The sequence below is a fragment of the Gavia stellata genome, chromosome 20 (genome assembly GCF_030936135.1).
Source record: "Gavia stellata isolate bGavSte3 chromosome 20, bGavSte3.hap2, whole genome shotgun sequence".
Taxonomy (NCBI): domain Eukaryota; kingdom Metazoa; phylum Chordata; class Aves; order Gaviiformes; family Gaviidae; genus Gavia; species Gavia stellata.
In genome coordinates, this window is record NC_082613.1 from 4,450,550 (window position 1) to 4,476,151 (window position 25,602).

General features: G+C 42.6%; 1 protein-coding gene across 1 annotated transcript in view; it reads right to left on the minus strand.

Moving 5' to 3' along the window:
- CDH4 (cadherin 4) overlaps nucleotides 1-25,602 on the minus strand; it is a 464,357-nt gene that overhangs the window by 64,744 nt on the left and 374,011 nt on the right. Inside the window, exon 7 of the mRNA XM_059827099.1 lies at nucleotides 15,281-15,453. Coding sequence (XP_059683082.1) covers nucleotides 15,281-15,453 — 173 coding nt within the window. The remainder of the gene's footprint in view (nucleotides 1-15,280; nucleotides 15,454-25,602) is intronic.

The window sequence follows — 25,602 nt, forward strand, 5'->3', positions numbered from 1 at the left end:
CGCCAGCTTTTACCGATACCTCCAGCAGAAAAATGTGTGTGTGTGTGTATATGTATACTTCACAGACTGGGAAAAGAAATGAACAAACTTATCAAATGCCATGCTGAAGCATCCATTAAAAAATTGCACACACTTTTAATGACTTGGGTGAGGGTTGCTGTTGCATAAATTTATTTAACGTTAATGTCCCTTGTTTGCTGTAAATTTCACACTGTGAAATTACCAGGGCAATTCTAATGGAGCTGAAGCCTCCAGCTGCACACTATGATAAAGGAGGAAATAATTATGAATTCCTCTGGGAAGCCAAAGAAAGTCAAAGATCTCCTTCGAAACTGCTCCCAGATGAGCTGCTCATCAGCAAGCTCAGGAGGTGCAGAACCGCTCTCCAGAGCCGGGGGAGCAGAATGAGCAGGACGCTCGTGCTGACAACGACTCTGCCATCAACTGACATTTAATTTGAAAGGATTGAAAGCTGGTGTCTGCAACAGCTTCTGCCAAGAAACGTATGAACAGTCAAGACAGAGCATGGAAGTGGTTTTATGTTCCAAGTTAGGATGATACTGTGTAATTTTCCATCTAATCACCTAGCGCGAGACATAACCACCAAACACACAGCTCCAAGAGCTCACGCCTGAAGCTCTGACAGATGCCGGTTATCAGGAGAGGATGCTGAACTGTGTGGGTTCTCCCATCTAGAATAGCATTTCCTATATCCTTTGAATTCAGAGCTCAAAGCCTTTACTAGAGTTCACATGAAGAGTGGAAAAAGGGCGAAAAATAGTAACTGCAGAAACTCTTCTCATGATGCACAGAGGACAGAGAGCTTCAACCTCTTCCTTCAGCTGCAACGTCCCAGCTACGCTTCATCGTCACTTGACTTCTCGCCAAACAATTGCGAGTGTTCACACTGTTCATGGGATCTCAGTTTGCTTCCTTCAACATAAGACATCCTGCACTACCAGCACCATTTATTTATTAACCAGATTCAATCATTTCCAAGGCTGCTTACGTCCAATCACCAGAGCGAGTAAGCGCTAGGCTAGTTCGGGCGAGCAGATGCTCCTAAGCCTGATTAGGCTCTGCTACCAACCCCCTCATGCTAACCTCCTTAATCTTCCACCCCTGCAAATGCCGCCGCCTCCTCCTTCTGTTTTACCTCCACCCCTGTCCCCCCTTGTATCTCCCTGTTCCTGGAGAGGCAGAAGGGTGTAAGGACGGATGTTTCTCCCTTCTTCTCCCTTCCTCCACATCACGCTGGGATGGCCTGGCTGACGGCGCTCTCCCCGCAGCGGGAGAGCCCACCTCGGCAGGGAGCAGATCGGGGCAGAGCTGGAGACGCCAGCCCCCGCCGCCTCCCCACCACCACGCTCCCCGCCTGGCAGTCAGCATCCTCCCCTCCGTCAGCTTCGAATTCACACCCAGGGACGAGTGACCTGATACTTGGTCAGACTGCACGTCTGAAATGATAAAACAATTCATTCCCGGTAAGGAAAGCAGAGAAACGTAAGAAACAAAATCACCTAATGGAACAGACAGGCAGTATTTATTCAGTCTCTCCCTGTGCGTCACTCACAATAAAGTGTTGCAGTGTACTTCAGGCTTGTTTCCCAAGAACAAATATAATTCTTATTTATAATGCAACAAAGGATAAAGCACGTTTCCTGATTCTGGTAAGTGACTCTGTGATTATTTCTTCAATAAAAACCATCATGTCTTTCAGATTATTCTTTCACGTTTTATTCTGGTTTGGAACAGAGAAGTCACAGACGAGTGTCTCTGGGCCTCGAGTCACTTCACTTATTTTCTCATTTATAAAATCTGGGGACCTGCTAGAGAACACTTCAATGGTACTTAAGGACTTTTGAACACTGGATTGAACTTTGCAGACTGGACTTGCAGTGGCATATACCCAATGCATGGCTACAGAGAGCGTCACCATTTATCAGGTAATTGCATTCTGTGAGATGATAATGCACTGACGGCGGGCTTGCGTCGTTATCACCGCAGATCACGACATAGCGCTCTCCTTGAAGAGCAATCATCCGGCTTTCCAAATAAGCAGCGAACCAATGTGCTGCTGGGAAGCCTGTCAGCAGAACGCCTGTGCGGTGCATCAGCATGCTCCAGACGTTGGTTTGCTGTACCGAAAGGGGGTAAAAATGTTAAATGAAATGTTATCACTGTCTTGGACTTTCTACTTACACTCAAATTTCTCTAGCAAAAAATGTACCATATTATTTACTGTATCTTCTTTTAAGGTAGCTGTCACCACATGATTTAAAAACACCAAACATACTAAGAATGGGATTTTCTGTGTCAAAGTGTCCCATTGAAATTCAGACACCTCCTTCTCACAGTCTGTGCAACACTGCGAAGCAAACAGGGCCTGGACCTCATTGGAAAAAATCCCCAAACAAATTCTGTGTTTATGTAATGATGTATTTATTTAGGGCCACTCCAAACAGATACAGCTGGTTAGACTTGAAAATAACTGCATGTGAAAACACAAACAATAATTTATGTAACTTTAAATGAGTTTTTGCAAAAGATGTTTTGATGCGTTTTCCCTGAATGCTCCCCTGCACATCTGGTTATTAAGTACGTAATTTACCCTAGCTTATTTTTCCTGTGGACGTTGTAAGGAAAGCACTGTGCCTGTGCTCCTCTCTAAACCTGCCCTGGTACAGCGTCGGGGGTCAGCACAATAATGCAAAATCCCTTTCTCAGCTCTGTCAGGCAGCCTTTGAAGATGCTAATACTGCAGGCAATGGTCACTCTGAGTTACATTAATAGGCTCTTCTTGCGAACAGTGGAATTAGCTTTCAGAAGAATATCCCTAAATACCCATTTTGATATGGTAGGATGACAGGAGTGGCAGAGACCATATAGAGAGCTGAAGGGGCCTGAGGATGAAAACTGGTGGAGAATATTATGACAAAGTGGTTTTTCATCAGAAGACGCTAAGAGTGAAACTGCTCCCAAGGATTTCAAGGACGGCATTCGAAACCTCTCCCTCACTTGGATTTTATTATTACAAAATAGTCCCTTTTAAAATGGTTTTAATGGTTTGAGATAACTTTGACAAAAATTGATCTTTTAAAATGTCAAACATAATTTTAGAAGACCAATATCAATGTGACATTTTTGCAGCTATTAAAATAAAAATGTTGATTCTCTCTGCATTTTTTTCTGATTGGTAATTACGATTTAAAAAATTCATTATTTTGTCCTAATCTTGGGGTGGGAAACTCTCGTGGGACATTTTCTGCCTAATCGGGATCATCTACATAAATGATTGCTGATGCTTCAATTTTTACTCACGGATATAAGCTGAGAGATTCTCCAGCTCTCTAGTTTGTGGGTTCACGGAAATGTTGCCATGGCCAAAGGAGCTGCAAGCAGGCCACCTACCCCAAAATCCAGCCAACATCCTGCAGATTTCCCTGGTCTTCAAGCTATTTTACTAGCGCTAGTGAAACTTGCTCATGAAAGTCAGTTTAGATATGGCTACACGCACGACAGTCCGGGCAGCGATTGCTTTGTAAACAGGTGGGATGTTGAAGTCCTGCAGTCATTCAGTGCCTCTCCAGCACACGCTGATGGAAGCTGCCTCCACTTCTCATCCGTAGGGCCGATTTTCTGGTAGTGAGGAGCGCTGGTAACCCTTTCAGATTTTCTCTTTACGCTCAAATATGTATGCATTCAAACCACATCTAGCTGCTAATTTACAAGCAAATACTGTTCATTACCTTTTCTGTCAAACATCATGTCTTCTCGTATCAAACATCAAGGGGGGAAAAATGCACATAATTTACAAATCTAATAACGCATTTCCCATCACACTCCTCTGCATTGCCATGGCCACAAAAAGATGGAATCAGCCAAGATGAAAGCATTTTCAGGGCTGAAGTTTAATGGCTAAAATAATTGCAGAAACATACACATGTCCAAAACAAACCACTTCCAGAATGAATAATGCGTGGAGTATCCTCTCATCTACTACTTCACTTCAACTCAGCACAAGCTCCCCTGGGAGCAAAACACATACAATATACTGTAGGATATTTCAAACACTGCAGAACTCTACGGCTGGGCCAGCTCCACTCTGCTGCAAGCAAACCACAGGGTTTGCACAGAGTTAAAGACAGAAGGACGCTGCTCTTCTTATCGCTCTGAAATTCACCTTCAGAAGGTGAAAACAATGTAGGCATTTTATTTGGTATACGCTTGCTTGGGCAGTATCAAACCCTCCCTTTAGAAAAGGAGATCTCTACCAGACAAGCTTTACCAATTCTGCAAGAGTCACTTGCTGTTGCCTTACAAACCCTGCTTCCCATCCTCAGGCAAGAGAAATCAGCCTGGCCAGTTTACCCCTGTTTGAGCAACTACCCAAACCTTTAACCATTAAAACGTGATTCTTCCTTACAAACTGAGATGAATCCCATGTTGGTATGAATGTGAAACTGCAATCTATTTATTTTTCAAAGAGCTGTATAAATTAAGACTGGAAAGGCCAACTTCTTGAATGTCTGGATAGTATGAGTCACTGCATTTTTATCCAATTAGTTCCCCTTCTAAATTTTAGCCATCAGGTTTACGGTCACTCAGTATGTGACCTGTTTACTTTAACTGAAAACTACATTTATTTTTCCAGAAAGGCATTTGGAACAGAAAGCATTTTAAGTGCAAAAAATTAATAGCCTGAATACAACATCATTGTACTGACACATACTCTACTTAATGAGGATTTCTTACACTGAATCCCCACAATTTTTGAAAACCGGAATAACAGAACAACAATGAAAGGAAAATATTTAGCCTAAAAATTAGGAGAAAACATGGTGAGGTTACCATGACAATAGAACAAACCGCCTCACTGCTCTGCTGCTACAAGCTCCTAGATGCTTTAACGTGCAATTCTGGGAAAAGTAACACGCAGCTCCGTCCTGCCTGCACACGACACCTTGCTGGCCTTTCCCAAGAGACCCTCTCTCAACCTGCCGTGAATGGAGAACATCCCAAACCTCGGTACCTGGCATTGTGATCATTTGCAGCCAGTCTAGTGATGCTTGGAAGTGTCTAACAAGAACAGTTCTCCCCTTCAAAGAGCCACATTCCAGCACCTTTTGGGATGCCAATTAGTGCAGAACTCAAGGAATTAGACAGTGTTCGTGGTGCAGAATAGCAAGCTCCCACATTTTTGTCCCTGCGCACCCATTTCCGTCTTTTTGGAAGCATTACATCCCCAGCAACTCCATACTCCATGATCCTGACATGGTTCCAAACCTCTGACGAGATGCACTGTAAGACACTAGCTGTATCACCATTTTAATCATGTTTTACAAAGCACATAATTGTCTCTCCATTGTTTACACTGATGACTTCCATTTTAAGAATACTTTCAGAATTCAAGACTCTATATCTGGTCTTCCGACAAGTTACATTCCTTTGCATTTAAGCTGCCTTTTTCTTATGCTCTGTTAAGAAAAGAAGCTGCTGCAGACTGAAACATCCTGTAAACTCATTCATGCTCTGGCAAATGTGCTGATGACAATGTTTTAGTAAGAAATGTAGCCAAAGATGCTTACAGGAATGGGTTGTGTTATTAAAAAAACCCTACTAGGTCTAGGAAGAAAGAGTTAACAAAGTCTCTCTTTAAAACGCTAATAACAGACAATGGTCTGTGGATAAGTTAATTAGTGGAGCCAGCTTGTGTTTAATTATTTCACTTGACCTGGTACAGATTTAGACAATAATCCCTTTAGAGAGGGGAAGGGGCTGTTGGAAAGTATGTGATGTACTAGAAGAAAAACTTTAAATCTGCCTGAGCTGAGCAGGTAGTCTTCTATCTAAAATTGGAATGATACACTATTCTCCACTGTAAGACAAGCTCAAATGGAAAAAGAAATGCAGGGCTGAACCACAGAGATTATGCTAAGGACCTGGTGAGCTTTCTACTCTGATACTTAACTTTTTTTTCCCTCTCCCTATTCAGCTGGGATTTTACTACTGAATAATGTATAAGCCAACCCACTGTAGTCAGAGGTGGGATTTCATGAGCAACTTGAAACAAGTGCAACCACACTGTACCAGAAGTCTCTGAACATACTAAAATGTGTGTGAAGGAAGAAAAGGGTCTATGGACTATTAGTACATGTGGAATTTTCTTACGGGAGAGGCTCTGAAGATTTTCACATTTAAAAAAAGAGAACTGATTAGGTCGGGTATCACTCCTACTCTTACTCAGACTCTATAATTGGATCCAATTAAACTCAAAGGTTTGTTTTATCTGAGTAGGTCAACCCCAAATCATGTAGCTTTTCAATTTGGTAACATCTCTTCAATAGCTTGCCCAAATATGAATAAGACGTCATTACAGCTTAACATGTGAATCAGTACAATCTCCTCCAGAGGCTACAGCATCTGAATGCTAGCAATACTTAAAGGAAACCAGGTGTATAAAAGAGAGTCTAAGCCAAATGGAAAAAAAGTATAAAAAAACAAACTGGGGAGCTACTCTGGCAGGCAGTAAATAGCTCCGTATGCACCGCCTGAGCGGGAGGGAACTCTTTGTTTCAGCCAAAGGGTAGGACTCATTCTTGGTGGAATCAGCTCCACGGGAGATGTAAACCGGCTGTAGGTTTACTTTTACATACTGGTTCTCTCTGTTCTGTGCTTAGAGCATCCTTCTGTGCCTGTCTTCAGAAGGGACATACAATGCACGGAGACTCGAACTGAAAAACTTCACAAAACAACTAGACTGATAAAAGCAGCACCGTTGCTCTATTTGATCCTCTTTATTAAAAACATAATTTGATGGCAAATGAAATGCCCTCAGACAGGAGCAGGGCCAAGAGAAATGCAAGCTGTGTGCGGCAGGTCACCTTGTGAGATATTTATTGCAGAGAAGCGCTGTGGTGCCGAGGTGGGCTCCCCATCATCTCCTCTAGCAGCTATGTTTCACTGGAGCATGGGGATTGTCAACCTTGTCAGGAAAGATGAAGCCTCCTCAGCAACTGGCCTGCAAATGTGAAGCCAACGTCTCAAGAGGATCAGCATGGCCACAAAATCATGGGTCCTTCCTCATCCCTCACGAACAGCTCTGATGCTCTCCTCCTTCAAAGGGCAAGAGGAGTGGCAAAGAAGACACAGTGTGTCCCAGTCATGAATAAGGCATCTCGGCAATGCCAACAGCAAGGCAAAGAATTACTGAAGACAAGTTCAAAATTAGCTTTAAAAAAATTGGTAGGACTGCTTATCCTGGTGACAGGTTGACCATGATTTTCTGAATCCCAAAGAGTTTGTGTTGCACAGACTGAAATAACGGGAAGGGCGTGCTAAGGTTTCATGGAAACTATCAGACTGAGCAGCTTGCTTAACCAAACAGGCTCTGCTCTGCCACATTTTTCCAAAGCGTGCAAAGTGCTCCTTCCTCAAAAGCAGAGATGTCAAGGATTAAATGTCACACATCTATCGGTCAAGGATTAGCAATACAGGCGGCCATAAAGCCTGCTCCGCCTGTCCAGGCAGTATGATTAAATATGTGTTTGTTGTGCTTACTTCCTTCATTAGTGTTTATCTTTGCTTGTCAATGTTATTAACTCCCTAAACCCCCCAGTAATGACAGGACCATTAGCGTCTAAGCACAGGGAGGATAATGAGTGAATATGTGCAGATGAAACCTCAGCTAGGCTGAGCTTACACAAACTCACATTCAAACAGTGCCAACAGATCATCACAATTTGTATAACCAGTTGGTCTCCAGCCCATTACATTTGCGTCCTGATCATCTTGCTGGCGAATTTTTTTGAGAGGTAAATACCACGTCTGTTTTCCTATCTACTCATTGGACTCCCACAGTTTCCAAGCTATTTACCAGCCTTTTTTTTTTTGGAAAGCTCTTTTGTTCTTTAAAAGTTTCTCCTATCATCTCCAAATGCTCTTTTTTTTTTAGGGAAACACATACTCATGCTATTGTCTTCCAAGGCCCGTGGCTCAGAGCCCTTGCTCTATCAGTGTAACATTCTACCTACCTATCAGGTTTTTATCAAGGAAAAATAATCAAAAAACCCTTTCCATACACACGAGCTTCAAAACCTGATTGACAGCATAATTTTTAGAGAGTTGCAGCAATCATGCAGAAGACTGAAATGTACAGATGATTCTGGAAACACCCACCAGAAAGACACACAGCCACTACTATTTGAGAAATTCAAACGGGGGGACACATTCTTCCCAGGTACTGTAACAAGGCTTCAGAACCACTGACATCATTCCCTCCTTAATTAAAACAAATGGCGTTATAGCTATGATGAGGTTTTGCGCAATCTGTCCCATCCTGCAAGAAGGACTACCGAGGAATCCATTAAGCAATGCTGGACCAACAGTGCTCAGAGCAGATTCAAGCCCTCCCCATCTACTAACTTCTGCTATCTCAAATTACTACAAGCAGCCCTCCATTGGGTGCACGACGCACTTCCAAAGGCACTAAATGAGGTTAATAAAATGAACCTTCTTCACTGATGAGTGGTAGTGCTCCTCACCGTAATTTGCTGAAAAAGTTCATTCTTGTCTGTAATGAGAAAATGAAATGCATGCTGGAATGATGGAGCAAGCTCAAATCAGTCCTACGTACTATGCAGAAACATAAACCAGAATCAAGCATAAATCTACTGGCTAAATTCAGCTTACGGCTAATCAGCTCTTCCTTTGACAGGATATGCTGCTGTTGAAATGGGATAATTTTATAACTGAATAATTTAACCAGTTTTATCTTTAAGTAATGATTTCAGGCTTATTAATATAGAAAGCTTCAGTATTTACATTTTTGTTACATGGACCCGAAAAATTACAAGGTATCAGGAATAACACAGTATTCAGTGATAAGTGACATTTATAGAGTGGTTTTCATCCCGTAGAATGACTTTGTGCTTCACAAATCCCTGGGATGGCATGTGGCAGCCGGGCAGAGCCCGCTGTGCGACAGCGCTGGGGCAAACCGCTTCTCAACAGCAAAGGGAAACTCTTGTCGGAAACATTATGGCCAAGGCTAGAAGGGACAAATAAAACACACAGTCTGACCTGCTGTACAGAGGACGCTACAGTATTTTACCTGCTTACCTCTGTTAAGACTCCAGTAGTTTATGTCTGGCTTGAAGACATGTTCCACAAAGACTTCCAATCATTATTTGAATGCTATGGGAAGTGGAAAAGCCACTTACCCTTGGAAGTCTGTTCCAGTCCTTCATCATCTCGGTCGTTGGAAAACACCTTGGGAGCCTGCGAGTCTGAAAGCTAAATACAGGGGCTTGTGGCCCAAATTCCTAGAAGTGGATGTGCCTCACTGGGAAAATAATTGCTAATCTCTCACTCTTGTTCTCCTCCTGTGAGTTCAGCTGCGGATGCATTCTTCTGGACGTTTTAATGCAGTGATAGGGGAACTTCATCTTTAAAAGCAAGATACTTGTGGCTCAGCAGAATCTAACAACCTTGTTTTAGTTCTTCTCCAGAAAAAAATAATGGAGAGAACACGAAAACCAGAATTCTTCTCACTTTAAAGAACTCCTGTAATAGATACAAATAGCAAATACGGTGCATGCTAGATTATGCCTGTCAGAAGGTGACATCCTCGTACCAATTTTGCATTAGTCCTCACCGCTCCTTGAAGACGGCTAATTTGAGTGAGGAAAATGGGAAACAGCAACTCTTAGGAGGCAGTCAACTCATTTAGATGTCACTTTCCCTCATTCTTTGTATTTTGTCAGTACACATACATGACTGATAATCTGCACAGATTCACTCATATATCACTCGTACCGTGTCGAGATCCTTCAGCCTCACGCTGCAGCAGATGTTCCTCCAACCCTGCTCAGAGGAGGAGGCGCAGCTTTGCAGAACATCACATTGATATGCAGTGAGGGGAAATAATTAACACAGGCGACCATAATTTAGAACAGAATAAAAACCTTTTATTATATTCCAGGGGCGGAAAAAGGATTGCAAGCTGCTGGACTCTCCTGTCAGAGGAAAATTTCCTGGTACAGACAGCAAGGCTCAGCCCACGTTACCTGTTGACTACACTTAGAGTATCGGCTGGCTGGAAGAGCCACACCCAGAATAAAACCACCGTATTTGGGTAATCTCGAATTAGTAGATTGCTGTCTCTGGGACTATTTAACAAAGGATGAATTATAGAAGTCCCAATGGATAAACTAATTCCTATCACCAGTGCAATGCCATGTTTACTTCCAGCTAACATTTGAAATGAAGTAACAAGAAGGTTTTGAAAAGCTTCTGCAGTGACCTGGAGATAGATGTACCCAAAATAGTTACTACAGATGGTAAAAACCAATCCCTGCTCAGTTTTTGGAGGAGCAGAGTACTGCTTTTTTTTTTTAAAACATAACATTTCAAAATTCTGCTCTATCAGAAGTATCTAGTTGCACCAAAACCAGAGTGTTGGAAAAGAAATCAACTGTCTCTGCCAATAAGAAGAACTTTTCCTCTTCCCCACAGAAATCCTGCCATTTCATTCATAAATAAAATAAGCCACTAACTCAGTTGTTGGCAGGCTCTCCCTTTTATCTTTCACTCACTTGAGAAAGACTAGCAACATCACGTTTTCGGAAAGCCAAGTGTAGTAATCATAGAATCGGATTTCATGTATTTTTAAAAGCATTTGCAGCAGCTGAGCTCCAATCACTTTTAAAAGAAATATAAACACACAGAAATTCGGAAGAAGCAACTCAGAGCTCCTGACTTTCTTCATTTCTTCAACAGGAGATGAATGTGCTGGGAAGGGACTCCTTTCTAAAGGAGATCTCAAAAAGTTAGCAACATTACACTACAAGCACCGCTGAGCCGAAATACTTATTATCTCAAATAAGCCTGGATGACATTTGAGATGTCTCGACATCTATTGGCCTGCCAGCAGAGAGTGGGATCAGCCAGCTCCTTTTCGCTCACTTCTTTTTTTCCCCCTTGCTTGCTCAAAGATCGTGTTCATCAAATATTTAGCAGAAGCTCTTCAGAGGATGATATTGCCTATACTATAGCCCCAGTGCAGGTTTACTGTGCTACTGAGACAGATATTCTGCCACCAGAGAAATCAAAAGAGCTGATGGAGTTGAATTACTGTACCAGGAGCTCACCGTCAGACTGACAGTCCGGGCTCCATCCCTGCCTGGGACGCCAGCGTGAGAGGCAGCAGACAAAATCAGCAAACATGCAGAACAGACCTGGTCCCTTTTGCATGGTTATAAGGAGAACTGTTACTTTTCAGAATGGAAAAGAGAAATATGAATGTTCTGCCTGTTTCTGAGCCCCACCTGCAGACAGCTGACCCTTTTTTACCTCTTGTTATTTTCTTCCCAGTGAAGGGAAAAAAAAAAGGAAGCAACGAAATCTGGAATTCAGATGCACTGCTAAATTAAGCTATCAGTTAGGTTGCAACTCCTAGTAGTACCACCCACTTCTGCAGCAGCCTGCCATAAATTAAATAAGCTAGCATGGTCCCCTCCTACCCCCTGAACTTTGTTACAACCTGTCCATCTCATGTGTTCATAGCCTTCCCTTTTAATCCACACATTTTGTGCTCCCACCACTATTTGATCTTTCTCTCCTAGTTTCATTGAATCAGCTACAGATTTCCTATGTTTCCCTGACGTTTTCCTGCATTACAGCAAGTATCTGCTTTTAACCTTTCCATCTAAGCCTGGCCGTCTGAATGTACCTTTGAACCTCTGGTACACTCTAAATCCCTATCATTTTCCCTATTAATTCAAGGGATAGATGTTCCTTTGTTCCACCTTTGGCATTTCTCACCCTTAGGCATCCAGGAGCTTAAATCAGGCTGTTGCTAAACTGTCCTCCTTTAATAATTTTTATGAAGTGCAGTCCAATTATCTTTATCTTCCTCGGGGATCCATTCAATTAAGCGCAGTCGTAATGAGCGAATGGACACAGAGCACTGCAACCATATTTACACCCAGATTAATGGGAACCAGGTAAGATAACTTTAAAGCCATCAATATTTTAATACCTTGGCTTTTCATTTTGCTATCTTCAGTGTCAGACACATTTAGAGAGACCAGCACAATTAGAGAGGCTGAGTTTTTAATTTCCTCCTTGGTTTCTGGAAATGAGGGTTTAGAAACAGCAGCAAACGACATGAATTTGTCTTAAAATAGGTTTCTTGCAGGTTAACCAACAGAGTTCTCATGACACAAAACAAGCTGGAACACTTTGTCCAGTTTCTTGGACATTTAATGAATTGAAGGTAATGTAAGAAATCAGTAAAGAACCAATATTTAAGTGGAGATGCTGACAGCATCGGGAAGTTTCATTTGATGAGCACGCAACTCAAATGCTGAGCTAGAAACACCATTTCTGAAGCGACTTTTCTCCCCTCTGAAAGACAAATGCTGGATCTGGAACATGGACCTGTCTCTCAGATATGGAATAACTTTGGCAGTTATTTTCGCGCCTGCTTTGAGGCGCCTTTGCATTCCAGGAGCAAGGTAGAAGGGTCCAATGGAGACTAAAAACCTGGTTCTGTTTCAACACAGCTTAACATAATAGTGTCATAGGCACTGATAAATGTGTCAATAAGCATTTAGAGAAATAACTGGTATCCAGGGAATTTATCTTGGTTGTAGTAGTTTCAGCTGAATAGGTCAGATTTGTTAACGTTTTAATTTACACAAATCTGCATTCCAAATACTGCTCTTCGGCTCCTTTTCCTAACAACAAGAAAATGTCAGCAGCAAACCCAAATTTACTCCTCTAATAGGTTTCTCAAGATTTCGGGAAAAACAAACAAAAACAAAAAAACAATCTGTGGTACAGTTATGGGAGTGCTTAAACACATTTTTCAATTTAGACTTAATACAATTTTATGTTAATAAACCAGAAACTTTTGCCAATTCCAGATGTAATCCTGAAACACAGCAGAGAGCGCTGGGAATAAGTGTGTCCCGTACCTTCAGGGCAGCCCCAGGATTATGCCCAGAGCTGGTTGTTCTGCCTCGATCCAAGTGTCCCTTGCTCAAGCTGGTACTCATCTTGGGACACTCAACACCATATTTCCATGTACCATGTGCCAGCTTGCCTTGATTTCCCAGACCCAGCGCAACAGGGGAACTAACATGACGCATACGAACTTCCCCTGCAAGTTTTTAAAACACTTCAGATGCAATGAGATAAATCTGGAAAAAGATGACTGTTCTCCCTTACCCTTTCCCCCTAATTATCACCTGCCTCTTTTTTCAGCTGATTTGCTGAGACTAAAACCTCTCTCCCACCAAGCTATCCCAATCTCTGTCTCTGAAATTAATATAAACCCATGACCTTTCTCTACCCGTAAAGCCGTACATTAAAATGCTGGCCCCCACTGATGTCAAGGGGGCAATAATAGTTCTGTCATTTCCATAAAATCAGCATTTTCCTGCCAGCATCCAGATCCCTCCTCCGAGCACTCTGCCACTGTCCCCCCGAGGGCTGCCAGCAATCTCTACAGCACTTGTTTCTCCTCTCCGACTGCAAGCACGCTGCAGGCTTCAGCACTGCCTAGGATAATCTACCTGCTTAAGATTCAGCTAACTTTCTGGTTCTCTAAATAAAAAGAGCAAAGAAAGGTCAAATCTGCCCTAGGTTGTGCTTGCAAAGTCTGCCACGTCAGGTGGGAAGGAGCAGGCTGTGGTGCTCCTCCTGCTCCCCCAGCTCTGCTTCTTGTCTTCACATCTGGAAAGCTCTTCGCTCACCCGACCTTCTCCTTGGAAAGCTGTTTCACACAGCATCTCCCCCTGGGTCGGCTCACCCTGAAACTGTGCCTTGGGCAAGCCCCAAACCTGCGCTGCTCCCAGCCGGCAGCCCGGGTCCCCGTGCCGGTCCCGCTGGCTGCCCCGGAGCGCTCCGCTTGCTGCTGAGCTGCTGCCGGTGCTTTTATCCGCAGCCGTGTGCGGGATTCCTCCTAAAGCCGCTGTGAAGCTCTGAAGCAAAAAAGCGGCCCCAGGCGCGCCAATGAAATGGGCACAAACCCCGGCAGAGCAATGCCCGTCGGCCGGCGCTCGGCAGAGCGCTATGCAGCGGGGCCAGAAAAGTGCTGCTGGGGCTGATGTGGAAGGGAGAAAAAAGATCTCTGAGGTGCGGGAGGTTTTCACCCCTCCGGGCCTGGCGCCCCAGGCAGAAAACCCACGCACCAGCCCGCATGCAGGGCCTCCCGCTCGTTCAGTCCCTGCCATCGGTCATGGGGGAGGAAAGGAGAGAAAGGAAGACCAAAACCAGTTTCTGGTGCCTTCTCTCAGAAATGCAGCATGCTAGGCTCTCTCAGAACGGATTTCACTGGACTTGTTATCCCTGGGGCCCGCCTGAACTTAAACGTCTGAGCCTAAGACTATGTAAGTCCTTGCTTTCGTATTTGCCGCGTAGCCATACTATCTGTGGCTGGCTGCTGAATGAACAAATGACCCTTCCCATCACTTAGTTGATCAAGATCTCCTAGTTGCATTGGATGGGTGACACTTCATGAACCGCACAGTCCAATGGGAAAATCCCAGAACTTAAGTTTCCCCTCTCCCTTCACCCCTGTCCCCTCCTTCCCAGGTCTCTCCAACCCACCACTGATGCCACACTGATTTTTGTTTCGTGCGTCAGGTATAAATGCTTTCTCCTTGAGCTATACTCACAACTAGAGAAGGCAGAGCTCTGAGAATCAGACTATATAGCTTACACTAGTAGAGTATGCTTCTGCATTTGGAAAAGCTGTACATTGTAAAATACCAGAAAGAAGAGGTATTAAAGGCAGAGCCTCACACAAACCCAAAATCACTGCAAGACATTTTCCTAGCTTGGAAATGACACAAGCATACCATCATGAAACACACAAAGTGTGTTCAGTATAGGCTGTGTAACTGCTTCCAAACATAACACGCAAAGAACTAGGCAAGACAGGTCTAGAAAGGGCTATAGATGTATGGCATTTACTTGTCCCCTGACAGAAGGGGGACAAATGCCACTTTCTTCATCCCCCTGGTCCTTCTGGAGTATTTTCTACATCTTTGAGTTGTACAAATTTATGCAAGGAAACTATCGACTGATAGGATTAAGAAAAAAAATATCACATCAAAGCCACGATGCCCCACGGCTCCTACAGAAGCAAAGACCACTATCTCCACACTGGAACTCCGACTTTTGGAGGCTTTGTATTCGAGACAAGATTTGGGCTTTGCCAGTCAGTAACCCTCAACGATGGGAAACCTGGTTTGATAGCTTTTAAACTCACCTCTCTGTCAAGTCCCGCAGCCACAGTGACAATGTCTCCCGTCTCGCTGTTAATAGTAAACATATTTTGCGATGGGCTCTGCGGGGTCTGAGTCACGATTCGGTATCTCACCATCCCGTTCGCTGTAGTACTATCATCTGCATCATTTGCCGTCACTGTCATCACGTAGGTACCTTGGAACAAGAGAAGACGAAATATCAGGACTCTCTCATTGCAGAGCAGATTGCAGTCCCATTGACTCCGGGTCATGCATTTTACTCAGAAATGCTACGGGGTAGACATCCCATTTCAATCCAGGCAGCTAGGCAAGGCGAGAATTATGAAAATAGCAACACTGCTGAGACTAGATGATCTGTAAGGATACAGATTACACATAACTGGTGTATAGCGAGAAGTCATATGAGGATATCTGTGATTAACTTCTAATTCTTTCAGTTATTGTAAGTTTTAGGGCAGCATTTTTTGTCCTGCAATTTCATATAGATTCTCACAGGACATTTTTTTCCATCCAATCACTGTGTTCACATGCACTTAGAAGTACAGTTTAATAGTGGAAAGCCCATCAGACTTCTCAGCAGCTTCAGAAGGACCCCATCAACATGCCCATGCCCAGTGCAGGAAGCAACTGCTGGCTGCCTCCAGTTCTTGGAGAAATGTCCACCTTTCTGGCCCCTTCTGGAGAAAAAAAAAACATTTCTGCAGAGCAAATGGAACAGCTGCTGCCCAGCAGGACAGAAAATCAATGATTTGGTATGTGTGGCCAGTGATGTATTGGATCATTGGTTTGTTTCTTGCTAATCATCAGTGTCTTCATTTGCCTTGCAAAAAACAATCCCTACTTTCTAGATACTGTTGGGAGCGCACTGATGCACTGACAGGCTCATTATCACTGGAGTTTGGCAGCAGGGTGTTTTGCTAAAGTGGGAAATTATCATTACGAGGGTAAAAGATGTTACTTGATTGGATGGACTCCTGCAGCTGCATGGTCCTGTGACCCCCCAGAGCTCCTAGGGCCCAGCTTTACGCTTGTTATATTGGTAGGAGAGAATGTCTAAAAGGGCAGACACATACTGCTTACAAAAAGCAATCTGCAACAGTGGATGAATCTAATGATACGAGACCTGAAAGGAGGAGTGGGAGGCAAAGAGAGACAGTGAAATCAGACATAATCTCGTTCAGTGACCATCAAAACCCAACAGCATCAATGGAAAGATGGAAGGTACCGCTTGAACACTGCTCATTCGGGAACTCTGAACAGGATGAACCAACTTACGAGCCTGCCATGCTGGAGGAGATACAAAGTGGTCCCAACAAGAACCTGAGCTGATTCAAGATGGAGCCATGTGTTGTTTTACAAAAAGAGCCGAGTTCGTTCTGCCCACTTGGTTATATGGGAGCCACTGGCAAACTCGAGGACATGAGGCTACATCAGCACTGCATCGTGTCTCATCAAATAAGCCCAGATCCCCAGCTTGGCCACAAAGCTACCAAGCTTCCAGTTCAGAGAAAGCAGAGACCTGGAGAGCTTGCATCTGTTTGCAAGAGAGTTTAAAAACATAACCCACGCTCTAAATGGGCAGACTATCAATGGCTGCAGCATGCCCAAATTTTGTAGCCTAGCCAAGTGTCTTTAAGCCACTCAGCACGTAGACAATCCCCCCAGTATCTTCCCCAACTTTGGGAAAACAACATTTCTCAGTATTTGCAAGAAGTGGCCTCAGAAGTTTGTATTTTTGCACTGTGGAAAGTGCTTTGCTGATCTCCTTCCATCTGGCTCAATCAGGCTCTTTTTGTTCTCTGTGGTGATACATATTCCTCTGAGTTTTCTTAGTTCAATAAGAATTATAGATTAAAAAATAAATGAATGTGTAAAGCAAATTCTAATGATGAATACATTCCTATCTTTCTGCAATAATCCTGATTCACATTTGTGAAATGAAAACAAACTATTCAACAACTTTAACATTTTTCTAATCAATAAACTTCAGGAGAGGGAAGGAACACTGAATTGAAACACGGCTGTGCAAGCAGTGGATTTCTTCCTTTCTCTTCAAGCATTCGTTTTTTGCTCTTTTGCAAAACCAGTTATCACGAGACAACTGATACAAATAAAGAAGCCAACCCATAGATAAGTACAGGGAAAATGTACAACGGGGAAATTTAAATAGGAAATATGCTGAATGAGATGTTTGATTTGGAATTTATGTTATCTTAATGCATTCTGTACTGAACATATCTCTGAACAGAATGTCACAACCTGGGGCTAATGAAAACAGAAGTGGAAGAGGAAAACAGAGTCTATGTTAGGACATGCGCAGTCTTAGGACACATTCCAAAAAACAGGTAGTATGTCGTGATTCACTTCTAGTGCAAGAGACAACTCAGAAAGGCAATTTATCAGGGCTACTAAGTTCAGACAAGAGCACCCGCAGTTGTGGTCCCTCCTCATGTGGGATCTCTCAGGCTGCACTGTGGTTTCCAAAATAAACCAGGACATGTGGGAGATGGTGGGTTCCCAGCTTGGCGGGGGAACTCAACAGGCTGCTGCTGTGGTGGGCGTGGGGTGAGCTGACAGCAGCGATACTGTGCATAGAGTGTAACAGTAGGTCTCCTTCACTCTTTCCCTGACCTTTTTTCTTCTTTTCTGCAGTGTAGCATTGGACTGAGCACATCAGCTCTAGAAAAAAGGGCTATTTCAACAGTGTTTGACCTACATCGCCATAAAGGGAGATGGGACTGGGCAAATGTCTCTAAAGTCATGAACTGAGCACAAGGGAGCTGTATTTCAAGAGGCAATCTGCTCCCTATCTCATATCTTTAATTTTGATTATGAAACCCAACCACAGAGAAAATAAAGAGAGGAACTTGGCATTAATTACTAACTTGTAACTTAATAAAGCGTCCTCTGCAAAGGGCCCTGTGTGCCTCCAGCACTCTGCAGCACATGATGGAATTGCAGCAGCCGCTTCCCTCCCTGGCTCTCCCTGGGGCCGCTTGTCTGACCACAGACTGCTGTAAACCGGCTGCAAATTACTTCTTCCTCTCTGCAGTCTGGATGGTGGCTGATACGTCTGTTCCTGTTCCTATACACGCACATTTCCCACCTGGCAACGCTGACCCAAGGATAAGAGCGTGACGGCACCTCCTGTTACCCATGCTGAGGGTACCACTCCTGAGGACTGCTCCCAGGGGATCTGCTGGTGTAACCTACACTCACCATCTATGTTCCACTCAGCTTTCTGTACGTTTACGCTGTCTTTAAGCAAGACATATCCTCTAGATACCTGTGTGCTGCAGTGAATGACATAAACATATCTATGTGCACAAGAGTATTCAATAGAGCGATGTGGATATATACTGCTACAGTGTTTAACATCTTCTGGGGGCTATATAGAGTCTTCCACTATACTAAGATGATTGGTGATGATTTACCTGCTGTAAAAGTAAATAATGTCACGTTTCTATGTCCTATGCGTGGGGATATATCTTCATATACTTTATAATAGAATAAAGGAAATACATCACCATATCCAGCCCCTATTACTACACAATTTAGGCAAATATACAGAGGCAGACTGCACAGTTCTTACATGCTTGAGGATTGAGGCTGGTATTGTCAGGGTTTAAGTGAAAAAGTACAGACTGCCCAATCTGGCCTGGGTTTTGTGGAAATCGAAGTATTAACCGCACCATCTTTAAATCCCTATATCCTACCCAAACAGAGACTGGAAGCAGTTACCAGACCAGAAACACTGGGCAAACTCCTCCAAGTCACAGTCAAGACCCCCACGCTGTACTCTGCCATTTTTGGGTCAGACCTTGCCAGTGGTGATGGAGCTACAGGAGAGGTGTACAAATGGGGCAAGGGGGACTTTATGCTTTCAGTGTGTGAGAGATGCATTAGCTTTATTTTTCTGCTCTGAAGGGCTTACTATCGAGCCCACTGACAATATTACATGAACGCATGAAGTGCTGAAACTCAGGAATTTGCCCCAGTCTGTGCAGCGTATCGCATAATGCATACCCAGTCCAGCCAGTGTTTGATATAACTGTATTAAACTACACATCTGGCCTACTAACTCAGGTAGATAACCTGTTGAAAGAAAAACATTTCTCATCAAATAAGGCACATGGTATGTTAAATAAAAACCCTAATCTAGTACATCATGTCAATATTAAATCAAATTTGTTGCATGTTGAACAGCTCTTCCGAGAAGCAGATTGAATTATCATGCACAGCTAGTGATGACAAGATTACTGTGCATTAGCTTTCATTAACTAATGTGCCAAGTTCATATATCACCTGAGTTAAAATTAATGTATGGCATGATGAAGAAGATCTATCAATAAAAGGCAAGACCCCAAGAATCTGCAACTTCACAATGCATTCCCTTTGATTTTCCAGAGACCGTAATCTCCTAGATGTTATTTTATCAAATGAGATATTTTTGTTTCAATCTAACAATGGACAAGACACATGAGAGAGATGCCTGAAAGCACCCCTTACGGAAAATACTCCCATTAGATTAGTTAAGCTTTCTACAGGTTAGGCAAAATAACACCTTACAGAATCTGGGGGGATGGAAGCAAAGGGAGATAATTTTTACCTGTATATTCAGTTTTGTTTATCAATTTTAAAATTAATTGCATCTGCTTGTAAAAGACTTCAAAAAGATTTTGTAAGGTTCACTGTATCTCATTCGATCTGTACATGTTAAGTAAAAAAAGAAGCAAAGCAAGAAAGATAGCTGCCCTGTGTATGTATAAGCAGATAAGCACACAGTCATAAACAAACGTCTCCCCCAGATCACTCTGGAATCTGAGAATCAGCTCAATTCTTTCTAGCTCAGACGGTCCCAACGCATGCCAAGGACTGCTAATTCACATCACGTTGTCTGCAATCTCTGCTCTCCCATCTATGCAACTTCATTTCTCCGTAAAGACTGAGCTTTCACAGTTTTAAGGCATACAAACAATATCTTAGCACAGTTGTGCTCCCAAAGTCTTTGTTACAATTGCTTTATAATAACCATTTTTCTAAGCTGGTTTGATATCCATTAGTTAGATTTAGTGTATGTTAAAAGAAAGAGCTAATGGGCACTTATCAGGAATCCAAATAAAAAAAAAGATAAAAAAACCTTTCACTTTGCCCTTTACATCACTACAAAAATACACAATCCTGTGATATAAACAGAAAAAGCTAAAACTTTATTCAGTTTTTACTGATAACGCTGATTCTCTATTCAGCTTTATCTTACAGTTTATGTTTTGTAATGGCTGGTAAATGGTTGCAGAATCATTAAAGGTTGGTTAACCTTCTCCATCTAATTTTGACCTACAAGATACTTAATTTAATCATTCCCCCATAGAAAAGGATTGAATCATTATGTGCAGACATGTGGTGATGGCCATATTACATTAGATCTTCATTAACCCAAGTTAATAATGGCTTTGTACTAATGGAAACCTCCCCTTCCTCCTAATTTTTTTTTCCACTAAATTGGAAAGCTCACTTAGTGAATACTCTGCATCCGATGCTAGATAGAGAGAAGACAGTAATTGTTGATGGGAAGATTAAATACTGAAAAGCAGCGCAAAATTTACAACATTTCCTAAAAATATAGTTTTCAATTCAGAAGAGTTTCCTGATAGGAGTTTTCTTCCCAACAGAGGACGGGAATCTCACGCTCCTACTCACAACAGGAACACTTCACCCTTTAAGTGATTTCAATTCATTGCAACAAGGTCTCAGGAACTGAAAGCACGCTAGAAAAGCAATGACATCAAAACCAAGTTACAATGAGAAGTATGACGGGATCCTGAACAAGCCTTCAGAGTACAACTATACACATAATTACTTGTATACAGCTTCCCTACGTAAAATGTGATCCTTCTTACCAATAAACACACTGAATTGTGCTTGAGCTACTTGTCTTTTTAATTGATCAGTAAAACTAACAAGATTCTTCCATTCCAAACACGGGGAGGGGAGGCGAGGGGCGGGAGGGGGCTGCAGGCTGCAATGCCACGGAGTGATCCCCAGATAGCTTTACTTGCTCTACCTGGGGTAGCAGCAGCAGTCTAAATGGCACAGCACACAGCTCCTCATGGGTGAATTTACCTTGCCAGTGAGTATGAATTTGAGAACGGTATTTAGAGAACTGCTGTAGCATTAAAGACTAAAACATCTTGGCGAACAAACCTATATCCTCAAGTTAAAAAACCCCAAAACGTATTTAATAGGCGATTTAAGCACTGTCACATACTCATTGTTAAAGGTTTCAAATGAAAAATGGGGAGCCGACTCCCCAAAGGTGCCAAGTAGAGTTATACAGGTAACCAGGAACATGTGCAAGACATCAAGATGACAGAAGTGCCTGAAACTCTACTGCAGATGTAATAAATTGCAAATATACTTAAACTGCATCTCACATGCTCTAGATAGGAAACTAAACAGAAACAGCACTTCCCTTCTGAATGATATTCCTTCAATCATAACTGATAGCTACTGTCATTCTTCTTCACTATTATTTCTGTAATCATTGGCAAATTTTGACCTTTCAAGCAGCTAACCTAATTCATAAAAGATGCCACTTCCTAATTAGCGGAGACATCAGATGCTCAGTCTCAAACAAGGCAAGAGTCAACCTAATGAGAATAAAGAGAGTAAGAGGGTCTGGAGAGATGACTGAGCAAGTCGAAGAGGCTGCTGTCACCCAGAACTGAAATACCTTTGTATTGTTAAAAATGAAATAAATACCTCCAGAAAGAAAATGAACGGATGCACTGAATGCAGCATACACATGGGCACGGCCAGATTTGAAGATAACTCCTGTACAGCAGCCTGCAGCCTACTGAGACCCTGTGTACTGCAGAGAAATAACAGAAGTCAAACTTCAAGTTGGGCAAAAGCGCATTCAGCCTCTGAGCAAATAGTTTTGACTGCATAAATCGATGAGCCCCAGCTCGGCTGAGTTCCTGCAGATGAATCCTCTCGATTCCCAGAGGCTAATTCAAAAAATGGAGAAAGCGTGACTTAGGACAAGGTATCCTGAACACCACCACCACCAAACTGTGCTTGAAAGTATGGCTAGGTTTCACGCTTAACTGAAGGCATATGCAACTAGTGAAATCATGCAGACCTGGCTGCACAAAACCTGCGACTGAACACATCTTCCACAAGGCTTGAATTCAATCCTTCAATTTTGACAATATAATATAGTGTAATATAAAGTAATATAACATAATATGTAATAGAATGTAATATAAATACTATAATATATATAATACCATGTTATTGTAACTGCTTGTTAAAAGAAGGCAGAAAGTGGACTATTGCAATGTTGCAAATCCCTTCTAGAGTGGTCTCAGAACATGATTTCCACATTTTTTTTCATTATATCAACGTGGCCATTTTTTCTGGAGGGAAAAACCATCAGTCTGGGGATTTGCATTTTTTTCTCACCTACAGTTCTATAATTCACTTCCTTGCTCTTGGGACTGGATGCTTCTGAAAAGGAAATTAAGAGCACAGATTTCATAACCACTCACCTTGAAACAAAATGGAAAGCACAACCACATGTGTCTGCAGAAAAACAATTTCTTATCTCAAAATTGTGCTTGGCTGAGCAAAAGAACTTAAAAAAGAATATTGTGTATCCTAAGTCTGTGTGTAATGTGCGAGAGAATAGTCGGGTCGGACAAAGTCATTTTTAATAGCATATAAAATGCAAGGATAAGAGTAGCACCTACCCAAGCTGCAGAAGATGGCACTGCACTGATGCATATGTTTTGGCTTGTGATGAAGCCAGCAGTAATGCACCCAACCTGTGAAGAGCTCTGGGGCAACTGGAAGAACCTGTTGAGACCTACTCTGGCTCCTGAAGACTTTACCTTTACATGATGTCTCCAAAACATACGGCTTTTGCATTACTTCCAGCTTCTAGTGCTATCGATGGGAACGCGCACCTGGTGCGCACCCCGGGGTCCCCGTGCCACGTCACCGCCAGCGGCCCAGTCAGCCCAGGCCCAACAACCTGTTCAGGCGCTCGGTTGAATTAGGACCTTCCTGAATGAAGAGTACTAAAAATAATTTACCTCCAAGCTGGTAAAAGACTATTGAACTTTTTAATGCTGCGCAGCACTGTGGCGGAATGGTTTGTAATGGAAGAAAGGGGTTTTCACTCGGTAGCCTATTAATTTTTAAAACCGAAGCATCTTCTTTCCAGATCTCAGGTGTTGCTGCTTTCATTTCCTCCCCTGTCACCCAGCAACACCCACTCTGTTTCTTCACTGAAAGAACAACCTGCAGGACACCAGGCATCTCCTTATGAATTGTACTATCAGGTTGGAGAAGTGGAAGGAGCCAGAAATGTAGAATCCAAATTCTCCACATGAATATATATATATACACACACATATGCAACTATATGCCTTAAAAGATTAATTTCACAAGCCTTAAATTGCAGTTTAATTTGAAAACTAATTCAGCCTCATAATTGGCTTTCTGTTCAAATCACTGAGGCTAAAGATTTAAATTCTTAATATTCAGATGACTTTCAAGTTTCTGGCCCCATCTGTGCATTAGTCCATGGTGTTAATCTCTGAGGGAATCTCTGCTGGCATAGAAATAAAATAAACAAATTGGGACACCAGTAGAATAATCGGCTTTTAAAATCCTTGGGTTTTTTATATACTGCTTATTTTGATGAGATTTCTTTAACTCAATTTGCCACATATAGATTTGGCTGCCAGCTATTTCATTTTTCACGTGGCACACCATCAACAATTATTGTATCAGAGTTCCATGAAATCAGGAGGAGATGGGAAAATTTTAAATTACAACATTTCTCATGTAAGAAATGCTAATAATCCTTTATTTTGGAGGACTGTCCATACTTAGCAGTCTTTCACAGCACTCCCAGGAAGGACGGCGGGAGTAACTATCCTACACGACACCATGAGAAAGAGGGAGCTGAATGAAACTCTAGTTTAAAAGAAGCCGCTTGGACTTTTGCTATTGACTTGAAAGGGACCAAGATGGACCCAGAGAGTTAGTGAAGTGGAAAGGATGGATGGGAATGGAAAAGGCCAGTCTGACAGGAACAAATTGTTTTGGAGAGATGTGTTAATTTTTGACAATCTTTCTATTAAAACAAAATAGATACAACCCAGAGCAAAGCACTTGAGTCACTGCGGAGCATTTCACATTGACCTTTTCAGAACTGAACGCTTCAGTTAAGTAAGACATCCACATCCTACCGTAAGGTACATTTTGTCGTGGTTATATCAAAACTGAGCTTCTGCAGTGATCAAAATAATCTTTCTCCATCACATTTTCGTATTGTGATTAAATTCCCTTTTTTCTGTTACATTTAAGCCTTTTCATTCTACCTTATCGAGCAATTTTTTTTTTTTTTTTTGGAACCTGCAGAATTTCTTTTGAAACGGCACTCCCCAAGGACACCCCGGGATGCTGCAAGCCCAGCGGTACAAGTGCAGGGGCTGGGCTCATGGCGGGCAGGAACTGGTGTCGTGCAGAAGGGAAAAACCACCCCCGACCCCAGCTCCGTTCTGCCGTAAGGCGCTGGAGCTCGCATGGCGCGGCTCAGAGACGCGGGCTTTGAAAGGGCAGCAGAACCCTGCAGGGCAGGTGGCATTGGGCAGCGAAGCTGTGCAACCCCGTCCCGTTTTATCAGCGCTTGAAAGGCAACTTCTGCAGCTCCAGAACTTTGCTGATTAAGGCTGCCAGAGGGACCAGGGGAATTTCAGCTCAAGCTTGCAGCTGCATTTTTAAAACTTGGCTGTGTTCTTCATATAGAGGCAAAGTTCAAAGAGGCAGAACACTATTCAATATGAGTAAAACACAGTCTTTTAAGATACACTTTCAAACAGTGGTGCTTTAAATCAAAACAACTCGTGGAGGTGGAGAGTAAGGAAGAAAGATGGTCTTGTGGAAAAGAAAATCCTGCATCACTGTTCCAGTTCTGCATTTTTGGAGGGGCCTGCATTTACACATTTGAATTCTCCAGCTGCATGATCTTAGGCTGGATAAGCTAAAAATGCATTAAAAAGTTTTCCAGAGAGTATCAAAAAAGGAAAAAGAAATGCAAATCAGTTTAAGAGCCAGCACACATTTGAGGATGTGAAGGGGCCAGGCTGTGACACACGTGTTTACGCTACACAGAACTTTACTCCACAAGAATGAGCTCCTGGTTTCAAGAACACTATGCTACGGGGTAAGACACTATTTCAATTAAGTCATTATAATCTTAACCAGCAACAACAACCTATTATAATTAATAATACTCGATGATTTCTTT